Source organism: Schistocerca serialis, chromosome 5, assembly GCF_023864345.2.
Source record: "Schistocerca serialis cubense isolate TAMUIC-IGC-003099 chromosome 5, iqSchSeri2.2, whole genome shotgun sequence".
In the NCBI taxonomy this organism is placed as follows: Eukaryota; Metazoa; Arthropoda; class Insecta; order Orthoptera; family Acrididae; genus Schistocerca; species Schistocerca serialis.
Window position 1 is genome coordinate 313180559 of NC_064642.1, and position 15072 is coordinate 313195630.

General features: G+C 36.7%; 1 protein-coding gene across 2 annotated transcripts in view; it reads left to right on the forward strand.

The window, feature by feature from the left end:
• Positions 1-15072, forward strand: part of LOC126480869 (suppressor APC domain-containing protein 2) — a 108906-nt gene that overhangs the window by 23681 nt on the left and 70153 nt on the right. For both annotated transcript variants that reach the window (XM_050104247.1, XM_050104248.1), the window contains exons 3-4: positions 1356-2063; positions 2140-2237. In XM_050104247.1, coding sequence (XP_049960204.1) covers positions 1356-2063; positions 2140-2237 — 806 coding nt within the window. The remainder of the gene's footprint in view (positions 1-1355; positions 2064-2139; positions 2238-15072) is intronic.

A 15072-nucleotide genomic window follows, 5' to 3' on the forward strand; every position in this document is an offset into this window, starting at 1 on the left:
GTTTTAATCTGGGCAGGAAGTTTCATGATCTGATTCATTTCCTGAAGTACCTGCAGGTGCAGATAAAATTGTGGGAAGCTAACAAAAAAAAACATTCGTGCCAACTAATTCTGAAACAAATCTTGACTTGCCCCTATTTTCAGAAGATGTATAATCCTATCGTCAACAGACAGCCCTATTTCACCATCTGAAGACTCATCAAGGACTTCATAAATCATTTGCTCCAAACATTTATCCTGTTCACTGCACATATCAAAAAGAAAATCAACACGAAAACACTCAAAATGAATGAAACTGAGAGGATGCCAACACTAGACAGTGTCTTCGAAGTAAACTACAATAACAAAGTCTTTCATAAACACAAAGTAGTCCACCGAGTTTGCTGCTGCCATCTAGCACTCACGGTTGAAAGTACAAAGCCTGCAGACCACTCAGACTTTGCGGGAGTCGTAAATATAGTTTGACTCCACAGAGAAACATTGCAACTGCCGAGACATAATATTATGTCAGCCACGCAATTCTGTTTCCTCCTGAAGATGTAATATCATGTCGGCCGCACGCTAAATGTTAAGCTGTCCCTTGGAGTGTGTGAGATGAGGTGCTGCTACCATTGTCAGAGACGTTACTGTATGCTACTAGTTAGGTATCTGTTTAATTCAGTGGCTTGTGAGTATTTTTCTTCGTATACATGTCGTGTGAGAACTTTAATGATCCCTTGTGGAAAATACAGATCCTATGTCATTTGGACTGATTGATTCTATGAATCAATCAGCATTAAATATGTATGTTAACTCAGGATGGACTAATGACAATATTATGAAAAGGAAAGATTGCTGTTCACTACATAGAGAAGGTGTCGAGTCACAAACAGATACAACAAAAAGGCTTGTGAAACAAGTGAGCTTTTGGTCAAAAGCCCTTCTTCTAAAATAGACAACTTGCACACATTTTCATGAGCACAATTCACTGCACACAGCCACTGTCTCTGCCCACAGGCCTCAGTGACCAGAAACAGTGGTCACGTATGTGTGAGTTGTGCTTGTGTGAATATGTGCGTACTGTCCACTTTAGGAGAAGGCCTTTTGGCCGAAACTCACATGTCTACCAGTCTTTCTATTGTGTGTGTCTGCAACTCAACATTCCTCTACATCATGAGTAGCAACCTGTCCTTTCTATAATATAACTTTGATGTTTTCATTTTTTCTGTGTGTCTTGTTCTTATCCCGTCCTAGATACTGAACCAATAGTACTACTATAAAATCATTAGTGTGTCTGAAATTCGATTGAATCTATGTGCCAGCTGAACCATGATCTTGCATCTTTTTATAAGTAATTATTTTTGTGACTTGTTTCAGAAATTGAAAATCGTTGGCAGGATGATGGCACAAAAGGATTACCAAAAGGGGTTATTGATAGCTTGCAGAAAGTAACACCTCCAAATGGCCTTCTGTCATTTGAAAGATTCTGTGCAGGTTTAAAAATTTGTCTACTTAGGAATCAAGTTGAGAGTACGAGGATACAAATGAACAAGCAGATCACATCTGAAGTTCCTATTTCATCACAACCTGTAAGACCACCATCAGCACCATTGTTGGATAATGAATCATCACCAAAAGCTCACTGGCCTACAACCAATACTGCAACTGTTCGTCCCAATGTTATGCCTCAACAAAGAACATTAAGTATGCCACAGCTAATAGTCGAAAGGAAAGACACTGTTCAGACGGATGTCAGTGAGTTTCATAACTATAACAGTGATGCAAAGCTTACCATTCCAAATGTAAAACCTAGTACTGCTCTGTATGCTCCACCGAAACCACCTCGAACAGCAGCTGGTTTAGAAAGAGCTATGCTTACCACAAATACAGATAGAAATGGTGCCTCTGAAAGGAATTTAGATAAGGCTGAAATCAGGACTGCATTGCAGAACTGGCAAATGGGTCTAATGATGAATGAACATGAATTTGGAAAATCATCTAATGATAAAAAATTTGGATATCCAATTTCAGAGCAACGCTCAACAGTACGCGGAGGACGTAGTTCTGGGGATGGAAAGCCTTCAGGTAAATTAAATTATTCCTTCAATAGAATGATTATAGCACAAACATGATTATTATTCATTGACTATTTTTGTTCCAGGGCAGCCTGAACAGCCAAATGTCCCTCACAAAAAAACAAGTGTACGGAGAAGGGAGCCAAGACGTCATACTTTGCAGAATGGCATTGATTATAATATGGTGAATAGTTATTATTATTATTATTATTATTATTATTATTGCATCTTTAAAGCATGTAGAATGTGCTATATTTTCACATATTTGTGCTAAATTTTAGGCAGTCTATAAAATGTTAATCCTTATCATCTACCTTTGGGCCGTCTGATTCCTACTAATTCTTTATGTTAGTAAAGATAGCTAAAATTTCTGTTTACCGCATGTCTCAACCTTCCCTCTTCTATTCTGTCATTATATCCAGCTTTTCACTTATACCTATTGTTCTTATTTGTCTCTCTCTTACATTTTCCACCTTTTTCTTGCTATCTCTCCAGATCATCATTCTTTCATAATCCCCTCTTGCTTCTTCATTTCGTTTTTTTCTGTTGCTGATTAGTTTTGTGAACTATGCATCAGCTTTAATCTGCGTTCCTTTATCTCATTTGGCCACTTTTTATTCTTAGATTTTTTCAAATGCATTAGACTACTAATCCTCCATTTTCAGTTTTCTTCTTGTCCTATCCCACTGGGTCTCTCGTGACACAGTACCCTGTCCCACTTTTTTTTTTTCCTCCCTCAATCATCTTCTCTTTGTTTTAGTTTGATTAAAACTTTTGTGGTCCTAAAATGTAATGTTTAGAGGTTCTCTGTAAGTGCGAGTAAATGTGTTTTATGTCTTTGTGTGTAATTCTTCTTTATAGAAGCCTCTGATCCTTGTTATCTTTGCTACACTATCATGTATTTTTAATCCACGTTGAGGTGCCATCCTGATTGGGGTGTCAAGTTCTTTTGGGTGACACATTCCCTGGATAATATTGCTTTTTGAGCAAGTGTGTTTTCGATTTCAAGTAGTCAGTAGAAGTAAGAGGATAGTAGATGAGGTTCAAGTATGGGAGCTACAGAGAATCTTAAGTGAGATGAACTATTCTGTACCTTTTTATTAGTAAAAGTGAAATAAATGTCAACAAAAGTTAAGAATTGGAAATGCAGTAAAAGGTAATGTAGTAGTTAAAGAATTTGGGGTGGGGGAAGGAGATTACTGTGTAACGTCCCGTCAACAACGATGTCATTAGAGATGGAGTACAAGCTCAGATTAGGAAAGGATGGGGAAGGAAGTCAGCTGTGCCCTTTCAAAGGAACCATCCCGGCATTTGCCTGAAACGATTAAGGAAATCACAGAAAACCTAAATCAGGATGACCAGACATGAATTTGAACCGCTGTCCTCCCGAATGCGAAGTCCATTGTGCAAACCACTGCGCCACCTCACTTGGTAAGGGTATGAGGGGGTGGAGATCACTTCTGAACAACATGTTGTAAGGCGTCCCAGATACGCTCAATAATGTTCACGTCTGGGGAGTTTGGTGGGCAGCAGAAGTGTTTAAACTCAGAAGAGTGTTTCTGGAGCCACTTTGTAGCAGTTCTGAACGTGTGGGATGTGCATTGTCCTGCTGGAATTGCCCTTCGGAATGCACAATGGACATGAATGGATGCAGTTGATCAGAAAGGGTGCTTACGTATGTGTCACCTATCAGTCATATCTAGACATATCAGGGGTCTCATATCACTCCACCTACACATGTCCCACACCATACCAGAGCCTCCACCATCTTAATCAGTCCCCTTCGGACATGGAGAGTCCATGGATTCATGAGGTTGTCTCCTTACCTGTGCACATCCATCAACTCAATACAATTTGAAACGAGACTCGTCCAACCAGGCAACATGTTTCCAATCATCAAAAGTCCAGTGTCAGTGTTGAGGGGTCCAGGCGAGGCATAAAGCTTTGTGTCACGCAGTCATTAAGAGTACATGAGTGGGCCTTCGGCTCTGAAAGCCCATATGGATGATGTTTTGTTGAATGGTTTGCACACTGACACTTGTTGAGGGCCCAGTATTGAAATCTGCGGAAGGATTGCACTTCTGTCACAGTGAATAATTCACTTTAGTTGTCGTTGGTCCCGTTCTTGCAGAATCTTTTACCAGTTGCAGTGATGTCAGGGATTTGATTTCTACTGGATTCCTGACATTCGTGGTACAGTTGTGAAATGGTCATACGGGAAAATCCCCACTTTATTGCTACCTCGGAGATGCTGTGTCCCACCGCTCATGTGCCAACTATAACGCCATGTTCATACTCACTTAAATGTTGCTAACTTGTCATTGTAGCAGCAGTAACTGATCATAACTGCACCAGACACTTGTTATCTTATATAGGTGTTGTCGACTGCAGTGCCGTATTCTGCCTGTTTACATATCTCTGTATTTGAATACACATATGTGTACCAGTTTCTTTGGTGTTTCAGTTTAGTTCTAACTTCCTCCTGTTGGCAGCTGTTCTCGATTTGAATTCCAGAAAATGTATTGCATCTTGTTTAGTGAAGGAATTTTGGAAAACTATGGTCATTAACTGTGCTTTAGTGACACTGTAATCAGTAACATGCTGTGAAGGTGTTGATTGTGACTTGCTGTTGGTATTCTTTACATATGACCAGAATCTCTTAGTATTTTCTGCCAGATTTCAAGACAGAGTTCAGTGTGGAAACTGTTAAAAGCATCTGGCATTGAAGTACCCGCTAAATTTCAAGCTTCTTAAAACATTGCCAATCTTGGAGGTTTTGTTAAATGTGACATTCCTTTTTTATTGCTTCTGTAACATTGCCCCAACATGTTTTGCATACCATGAGGGATCTGTTCCTTCTCTTATTAATTTGCTTGTTATAAATCTCTCAGTTGCTGCCATTACTATTTCTTTGAATTTTAGCCATATTTGGTATTTGCTTATTTAGTTAGTTTGGAGGGAATAGAGATGGTAATATAATTAGAAGTTATGAAGAGAAAGCTTGAGAGTTTTAATATCAACAGTGATGAATATGTGATGGGAAATGTTATGTATCTGAAACAGTATTTGATTTAAGATTCCGTAAGTTTCATGGGAAATATTTAAGAGTGACAATAACTAGAACAAAACTAGTGTTGTAAAGACAGTAATGAGTGCGAGTGCGAACTGAAGTATTGTTAGGTTGAAAAATTGTCTTATAAGCAGTGACTTAATTCCAAGAACTTCTTATTAATTATAACTAAGGACATTATATTGCCTATTAAATTTTGATGTCAAAATTTGGTCAATTACATCAAAAAATTGAAAGAGGGACCTCGGATTGGAAATAGGCACACAGCCACATCTCTTAACCTTTTTTTGTACACCTGTATGTAACTGTTTCACCCTCAACTAAATAAGTTCATACATACTGCCTTAATTAAATTTGTGAACACTAAATGCACGTTTTGAACTTATGTTCAGTTTGTTTATTGAGAGACAATTAGGGAAATGCAGGACTATCTCAATGTAAGAGTTGTTTGTCACAAGAATTAGCTTGTTTTGATTCTCCGATGACATCGTGGTAGTTGTCAAAAGTGAAAATGAAGTGAGTTGAGTGCTTTATGACCGAAAGGATTATAGAGAGAAACTTGTTTATTCAATATATGATGGGTATGGTAACAGTTTGTAACTTAACTTTGTGTTCTGCCTTACGGCAGGTCTCGTTATGGGGGAAACCTCGTCAGAGAGGTCCACTGCATGAGCATCTAGGGAAGTGATTCCAGTGGTGGTTTTCCGTTGCCTTCCACTGATGATAATGAAATGCTAATGAGGACAATACAACACCCAGTCCCTGAGTGGGGAAAATCTCCGACCCAGCCGGGAATCGAACCCGCGCCCATTGGCGTGACAGACTGCCGCACTGGCCACTCAGCTATCGGGGCAGACACAGTTTGTAAAGACTATGTTTTTAAAATGATGCCTGGTAAGCGTTGTCAGCTGTGTCACCTGAAATGTCATGTATTGTGGAGTAGCTGCTACCTCTACTTCAGTTATTCTCTTGAGGTCAGCAAGAGTGTGGGACTGATGTGTGTAAACCTTAGCTTGAAGGTGACCCCAAAGAAAAAAGTGAAGCGTCATTAGCACATAATGAGGTAAGTTTGCCGTGAAACAGGTCACTGAATACTCTCATTGAAATCCCAGCAATGTGTGCTGTAGTGCCATCTTGCTAGAATTGTGCGTCACAGTTATCCAGCCCTGTGTTCTGAAGCTGAACCTCTGAAAAGTTCTCAAACGTGACATCATAATGTTGGAAAATGACCACAGTTGTCACAACCTCCTCTTCAAAAAAATTATGGACCAATAACTCCATGTCTGTAAATATCACTAAATACAGTCACTTTATCAGAGTGCAATAGTCTACTGAGCAGAATTTGGGGGTTATGGTCAGATCAGTAGTGGAAATTTTGTTTGTTTACACAACCACTTAAGTGGAAATGTGCTTCATTACTACACAAAATTGCAGCATCTTGTGGGACACTTTGCAAGATGTTCTCATGTGACTGTTGACACTGTACAAAAACTGCCAATATTACTCAGATGAAAGTGTAGGTGTTCATGTAAACTACTTCTTACTCTCTCATGTGGAAGCTCAACAGCTGCAACATGTTTTCTTCCAGGTTGTTTTGGGGTACTGCAAAACAAACTATCTCACACCTATAATATTTTATGACGTATGAGCATTTTTAGGTTGGCCAGATGATTTTTTTTCAATGCTGAACATGCTGTTCAGAAACTCTTTACCCACTCTTCTGATCAGGAACATTTTGATTACGCGAAAAGCAACTTTACACAAAAAGCTCTTTGCACTGTAATTGCAGAATTGTTGCGTTTGAAAAACATTCCAATTGCATATGTACGATGAGCTCCAGACCAAATTACAATAATGACTGAACATAGCAGGAGAGTGGTGAATGAATGTGCTGATCATTACTTCTCTCAGCGCTCCACTCACCTCCCACTCGCACTAACTACAGGAGAGTTGTAAGTGAACATGCTGCACACCACTTCTCTTGCCCATCCACTCCCCTCCCTTACTCAATGAAAGTGCTGCAGCCAATCAAAATGAGAGGTGTTATTGGGTAGTAGGGGGTGTTATTGACAATGATGTTATTGTCAGTTGTGTCATTGCCACACATTAATACAGAGTAATTCAACTCGTAACACAGTACTTAGTTTACAAAGTGTTTTCAACAACATTTTGTATTTTTTAATAAACAAGTATCTCTGTTTGCCTTTTTTTCAAATGTGGGAGGTTTGTTTTGGGTCACCCTATATAATGGCATATGTAGCAACTGATGGCTAAATATTAAACTTTGAGACCAGTTTCTTGAAGATGTGAACAGATTTTGTATCTTGAAAATAGAGAAGATAATCAAGGGAAGATGACAGAAATTCATAGTAGCAAGGTGTATCCATAAAAAAGGAGTTCTTATAAAAAAGAAGTTGCTACAAACATCCTAAAATATAAACCTTGAGGCCAGAAAAAGATTAATGAAACACAATTCTTTATGAGTGCTAAATGAGGACATCAGGGAAAGCAGAAATGAAACAGTTGGAAGTATTTGAAAAGTAGTGTTACAGAAGAACTTGATCTAACTCTGTTAGGAAAGAATTTTAAGGGCATTTCTAAGTATAAGGCAAACTGTCAATGATGAGGGCTGCAACAATTATGCTAACGAAAAGATGACTGCATGCAATTGGAGAATGGCATCAAACTGACCTTACAACTGATGAGTAGTACGACAGCAAACTATTCCTTTCCACAGTTCGACATATTTCATGTCACCTCATTTGGTCTACCAACTACAAGCGAATACTTCAGTGCGTAGATATGTTAATTTAATATATTCTTGTGAATACTTCAGAGAGTTGATACATTTCTGTACTTTTGTTTTTAAAAAAAATTGTTCTCATTTTTCTGTTTCAGGCGTTTATGCTAGTCATCAGGTAACACTTAGTATTTACTTTCAGTTTGAGAAAATGCAGCAACATATTGCGTATTATGTTTTGTAAAACTGACTATTTGAATATATATATATATATAACAAAGATACTTTAACTTACCAAATGAGAAAGCACTGGTATGTTGATAGACACAATAAAAAACACACACAAAAATTTGTGTGTTTGTTTTGTGTCTATCAACGTACCAGCACTTTCTCGTTTGGCAAGTTAAAGCATCTTTGTTTTTTATATATGTTTTTCCCACATGGAATGTTTCCCTCTATTATATTCACATGACTATTTGAATATGTATTGCAGAGAAATAGTACAAGTTGTTTCTCTTGATAGTAGTTTAATAATGCACTTTCATTTTGTTTTCATAGAGTAGTTGACATTAATTTCTGAGATATTTGAAGGTAATAATCCTACATATTTTCAATGTAATATTATCAAGAAAAATGATATTCAGTGTTTACCAGAGATTGTGAAGATATTTATGGCAATGTACTTGTGCTTTATGGAAGGCAGAAGATAGTGTCTTAATCAACAACCAAAGGACGAGGAGCTGTAGCAGGGTCCACCAAAACAAAATCAGAAAAAGGACAGGGAGCTTCTCATTTTCAGTACTTAAGATACCTGTCCTTAACTTTCTTTCATTCTAACCTAGACTTTTGGTTGTTTTTCTTCTGTAAACTATTTGCATATTTTGTCTTAACATTTTGCTTTCCAGTGTAAATGTAGGACTCTTGACTCATGTCTTTTTCAACAAATATTTTCATGGGCCCATCCAGTGTGTTGTTATTATTATTATTATTGTTATTATTATTATTAGTTTATCTTTTTCAGTGTCTAATTTTAACTGCTCTTTCCTGCCCGTATTATTGTCTTGTTTCATGTTTTACTTGTTACATTCAGACCCTCAGCTGTGTTATTAGCTCTGATAAAATATGTTGTAGATTTGGCTGAATGTCTCCAATATTATGAAATGAAGATCGTTTGAGTAATTATGTTATCTATCATAGTATTTTGCAGTCACAGGAAAGTGTTTTAGGTTATAAGTCCAAGATTTTTTTTTTGAGTTCCAGAAATGAGTTTCCACGAGCAGAGGAAAAATTAAAGCACAAAGCCAAATAGAAAAAGTGGTATTTTAATATGCATATTTTTAAATGTACTGTTTTGTCTTGGTTCATCGCATTCTTTTTAATAATCTAAAATTTCTTTACTTTTAATGACAGTTTAACCATGAGAAAACTGGGTATAGCAGGGTTACGGTTGATTTGGGGTAACAGTTACAGATGAGAAAACAAACTGCAATAAATTCTGGAGTGCACTGTATCAACCCAATTTCAAGAGTTGTTTTTTCCTCAAATTGATTGAATGAGAAATACAGGGTTGTCCTATATTCACAGACTAAAGTATTGCTGCTTGGGTCAAGGATTCTACGTTTTTTAATAGGTTAATATGGGAGTCATCTTACATATACAGATGAAGCTTTGACAATTGAGTTCACATGCTATTTTGTTTTGAAGAATTATGAAGGATTGAAGTGGGAACAGTGACACCAGCTTGGCTAAGGACTAGGATGAATGTGGGGATGTTCATGGTGAGCATGCAGCATATTTTGTCACCGCGAACTGTGAGAATGTATTCTGCAGACCTTGGCATGACTTTTATCAACATATACCATATTTAAACTGTAGTTTGCCTGAATGTGTTGTAATTAGAATTGGAAAAATGCTGCATAAAAGTATTCATTTCTACAGGAGATAGTAATAGTCTAGATGAGATCCAGTAGCTTGCTTACGTGTTTTGTGCAGCAGTGTTGTCAATACTTGTCATGAGGTATGGTGGAATAAAAAGGGCTGTATCAGCTGTTGGTTCTTTGCAGCCACTGAGAGAACAGTGGGGAGACTACATGTTTGAAAAGGAGATGAAGGATTATTCTCCCATCCTTATGTCATATACAGGGCAGTCAATACTTAACGCAACTGGCAGGTGGGGTTTTTCTCCCTGAAGCAGCCAGTCAGCTGCAGCACAAATGGAGAGTATATTTCTCCTTCACTGTGAGGCCTTTGTTTGTGTAGAAATCTTGTACAGGTTTATACGTGTTTGTTGGGCAATGCAATATGATATATTGGGTGTAAGTGTTTTCATGTTAAATGGTGAAATATAGAATAAGATCATTCAGTAAGGAGATTATTTCAAGAGGAATTTTCTGATGTTCTGTTTCCTAATTAGAGTACAGTTCATTGACTGGTCAAGAAATTCTGTGAAACGGGAAATGCTCTTGACAAAAAATGTAGACAGCAATCTACAGTACTAACTGAAGGAACTCTGGAAAGATCTCCTAGAAATTCAGTTTGACATCTTTCTTAACAAATGGTAATTTGACATGGCTCTGTTCAAATGGCTGCAAAGTTGCTGAATTTACAGCTGCAGTGCAAGAACTTAAACTGCGTAACCCTGCAAAGATATGGCACTACAGCCAAATTCTCGTTACAGGAAATTCATGATGTGTTTCAAGATAACATATGGCCTCCTTGTTACCCCAATTTAACCCCCAACGATTTTTATTTTGGGAGGGGGGAGGGCATCAAAAGTGAAATGAAGAAATAAAATCCACACTCTTTAAATGAACTTAAAACTAACATTACTACCATTCATCAAGGAATGGCTGCCAGTTCTCAGAGGGAACCGCAGAGTATGAGCAATATCCTCAGCCGTTTCCAGAAATGTTTGAACAATGAAAGGATGCAGTTCCATCATTTCCATAATCTTACTTAACATACTTGAGTAATTTACTTTTCAGTTTAAGTATTTATGTTATGTATATAGAAATAACTATGCAATAAACCGTTCCATTATTACTGTGGATCTCCTGTCGCCTGCGCTGCGGGCACAGCAGCCAGCCTCACCTGCCAGCCACATGCCATGAATGTGATTGCATTAACAGTTGATCACCCTGTCAATGGTCAATCCATTTCAAATCACCCAGGCAGCGTTGCTGAACATTTTTATTTTCCTGATTTTTTAAATCTTGTGTTCCTTGTAGGTACATAGTCACAAAACAGTCTTTGAAAGAGTAGTGTTTTCCTGACAGCCATTTTTAAAATGGAGGTTGTGCATATTTTAATGGAAAACATGGTCTTCGGAAAGTTTAATTGCCAAGTTATTTTAGAAGATATCAGAGTAATTAAAAAACCAGTGTGTTCAGCATGAAATGAAAGTGATCAGTCGTTACTTTTTGAAACCATAAATTTTTGTGAAGGAAGAGATACCCAGTTATAATATGTTATTTCTGTGTTGAGTACTTAAATAGTTTGTCCTCAGAATGCACTCGTATTTTTTCTAGAGCTTTTCAAAAAGGACGAAAATGTTTTAAATGTCAGTTTTCACCGGTCAATATCTAAAAACCCACTGAAAGAAAACAAGTGAAAATTGTACAGAATGTTCTTTATACTCATTGGAATATCTCACAAAACAACTATGGCTAAGACTTAACTACATTGAGAGTAATAGAGCAGTGACCCTCAGTAAAAATGCAACCCTTCTACATGCTCATTCAGCACCAAGTTAGCAAATAAGGGTGTGAAATTATTACAACTGACATTGGTTGAATGATGTTTATATCATTGCATGCAATAAATGATCGAATATTAGTACATTTACATAACAGTAGGCAGTAACAACAATAGGTAGGGGTTCCAATTCTTAAACTTACCTTACCGATACATTTGTTGTACTACACTTATGTACAGTATATAAACAGTAATGTTTCTGAATATATTTAGATTTAAACTTCACTGGTAACTACTTGCCTGCTGCAGTTTTCATTAGAGAGTTAAACAAACGTGATAATCAATTATGTTGTTGTGTTCTATAAGACACTGTTGTGAGTTCCCATGGAGTCGCTTTTCGTGCTGTTTTGTTTACAGGCACCCAAGCAGTATCATTTTTGGAAAGTGGAAAGGCAGTTTTTGGCCCAGAAGGGTAAAATAAATGCCCCAAAACATCATTGTTATCTTTACTTTTGTATTCAGTTTTTCCAAGCCAACTCATCTCATCATACATACAAACAACGAAATCATTATTTGTGAAAGATAATAAGTTTGTAAAAAGTATTGAAGTTATGTTCATCTAAGTTTGAGCCTTTGAAAGTAACAAAACATCTTATTTGACTGTCGCTTATGGGGACATATCTGTGAAAGCTTCTTGTTCATTTAACAGGTAAATGACATTCAAATCTATCAGTCAGTTTTGCTTCAATTTGTTCAATTTCAGGCGAAAAAAACAAATATATATTATTTAACTCCAGCAATATTCTGTTGACAGTATTTGAACATAACTTGTGGAGTCAAGATCGGGTCTTTGTAAGGTCTTTGAAGTGGAGCTCGTTTAACGTCTTATTTTGTTATTTCTCCTATCCAATCACAAGAATTCTTTTGGTGTGATGAGACGGAAGAAATTCCACCCTGCTAGTAAACCAAAATAATTTTCATATTGGCAAACATTAATGAATTTTTTCTTAGTTTTGTACTAGGTGCTTGCACCATTGCTAAAGTAAACACCCATTTCAACATTAGGTATGATATTCTTAATTTCCGTAATGAGGTGATGAAATGTGTACACAGTTGTGGTATTGTGATCAAGGAGGTCACTAATTACACATACTTTGTCTTCTTTTTTAAAGTAGGCCTAGATGACATACGGATGCAGTGTTGCTTGTGTATTTGTCCAGTGATAACTTTCAATTTCATCCTGTATGGTAAATGTATAGTTTTCTGCAAAATCACCGATCATTAAACAGTATATTTCTTCTGGGCTTTCTTTTGTTTTCTTGAAATATTGGGCTTAAGCTTTTGAGATATCAACAAAAGAATATAAAAATTCCTCTTTGGGAATTACTTGTCTAACGAGCTCAGCTCTATCTGTTTGCACCAACTGTTCGAAAATTACTTTGTTAGGCAAGATTTTAAGTTCCTTTTTTAAGATGTCAAGTAGGGTATCTGGTCCAGGACATTCTGCACAGGTGTTAAGCATACATTTTTCATTATTAATGCCACATACCATCCAAGCTGAAACGTCGTTATGAAATATGGCATCCCGGCTATTACACAAGTTGAAAATACGGTCACTATTTTTTTTATAAACTTAAATTTGCCATATTTCGTGACAGTACCTCTTCCATTAGACGTTTGCAAGCAAATATAAGTCTTGGCTTCAGTTGTCTAAGTATGATTCCACAATGCATCGTTGTCGGCTGCAGAAAATGACGTGGTTCAGCGTGTTTCTCTCATTTTGGTGTTTCAAATACAGTTTCTTCCAATGTAGTTTCTTCTTTTCAGATAATACAAAAATAATAGTAACATAATTCACAATTATTTATGACGGCGACCTTCACATTGTTCTTCCATCAACACACACCAAGAGTTAGCTTCCGACTCGGACTGACTATAGTCAAAGACTACTCCAACGTCAAAGATATTTTACACAATCAGTTTCTTTGCTATTCTTCGATACATTTTCTAATAGTAATCAATATGCTTTTACTCTCAAAAACAGAAGTAAATTAACATATAATAAGACAAATTATAATAAATTCTGACAAAAATATAAGAAAACATTTTCAATTCAGTATCGACAAATACGGTAAAAAAAATAACATCTCCCAGATCCATTACAGTTATAATTTGCTTTATGCTTTGCTCCTTCTATCATAATCTTTGTGTTTTGATGATGCTTGCAAATATATACACTATGAGTTCCTGATGAACCCAGAAGAATGCACCTCTTTGCTCGTAGAATGCAAAACATAGAGCAGCCAGTTTTGTGATGTGGGTATTTCTGTTTATAGAGGCTGTAGGACTCATTCAGTGGGAGAAGAATAAACCTTTTCTGCTTCTGTACCTTAATGTTGTTAATCACTGTTGAAACACACTCATTTTTACAAGGACATAAGAAACTATTTTCATCATCCTTGTAAAAGTCCATAACACAGTTAAAAACAACTTCATGTATTTTGTTTGCACCTTGCCTTTTTGAAAGATGTGGTGAGATACCTTGATCCTTTATTAGCTGCCTGGTCAATTTCATCAAGTATTCAGATGCACCAAATTCCTCAATTATTTTTTTTCTGTGACCATGATCTTGGCAAGAGGCTATTTACAGTAATTTTATCATCTTCACTAGAAACTTTGAATTTTTCTTTCATTTTGGTAATAAGTATTTGATACTTACTTTCTACATTTTCTATACTATTTTGATTCTGAGCCTCTAAGTCATTATGGAAAGATTCTTGCAATTTTCACTTGACTGCACTTATAATTTTATCTTTTTTTTTCTCCCTAAAGCTGACAGTAGCTGTTCTGTGTTAAGTTTTGTTATTTTACACAAAGGAAACTATTCCAAAGTTTCACAAATGGATTCTGGTTAGTTGATTTGGGGGAGGGAACCAAATAGCAAGGTCTATCGGGTAATGGAAGGATGGGGAAAGAAGTCACCCATGCCCTTTCAAAGGAACAACACCGGTATTTGCCTGAAGTGGTTTAGGGAAATAATGGAAACCTAAATAAGGATGGCTGGACACGGGTTTGAATAATCATCCCTAATGCTAGTCCATTTTGCTAACCGCTGTGCCACCCCCGCTCAGTACATATGAATTCTACCTGATACATAGGATTATCCCGAACTAATTCAAAAGGCCCAGAACAAAATTTAGGGTCATTTTCAACACTGTTTGCCACTTCTGCTTCTTGTTTTTCTACAAATATTCTTGATGTGCAAGTTGGACATAGAGCATATCCAGGAATTAGGTTAATATTCACATTTTTACTCTTTGGAAGGTGTTCAGCTAAAATTTTATGCAAACTGTTTTTAACTGGTTTTTTGTGAGTACCAAATGGGTCACAACATTTTTTCCAAAAATGTGGTTGTGTTTGTCTAAATATTTATCTTTGTGGTAATGGCAAATATTAGTAATTGCTTTCAAAATTCTTAATTTTAGCAGACATTGTTCTTCAGCTTGCAAGTCACTC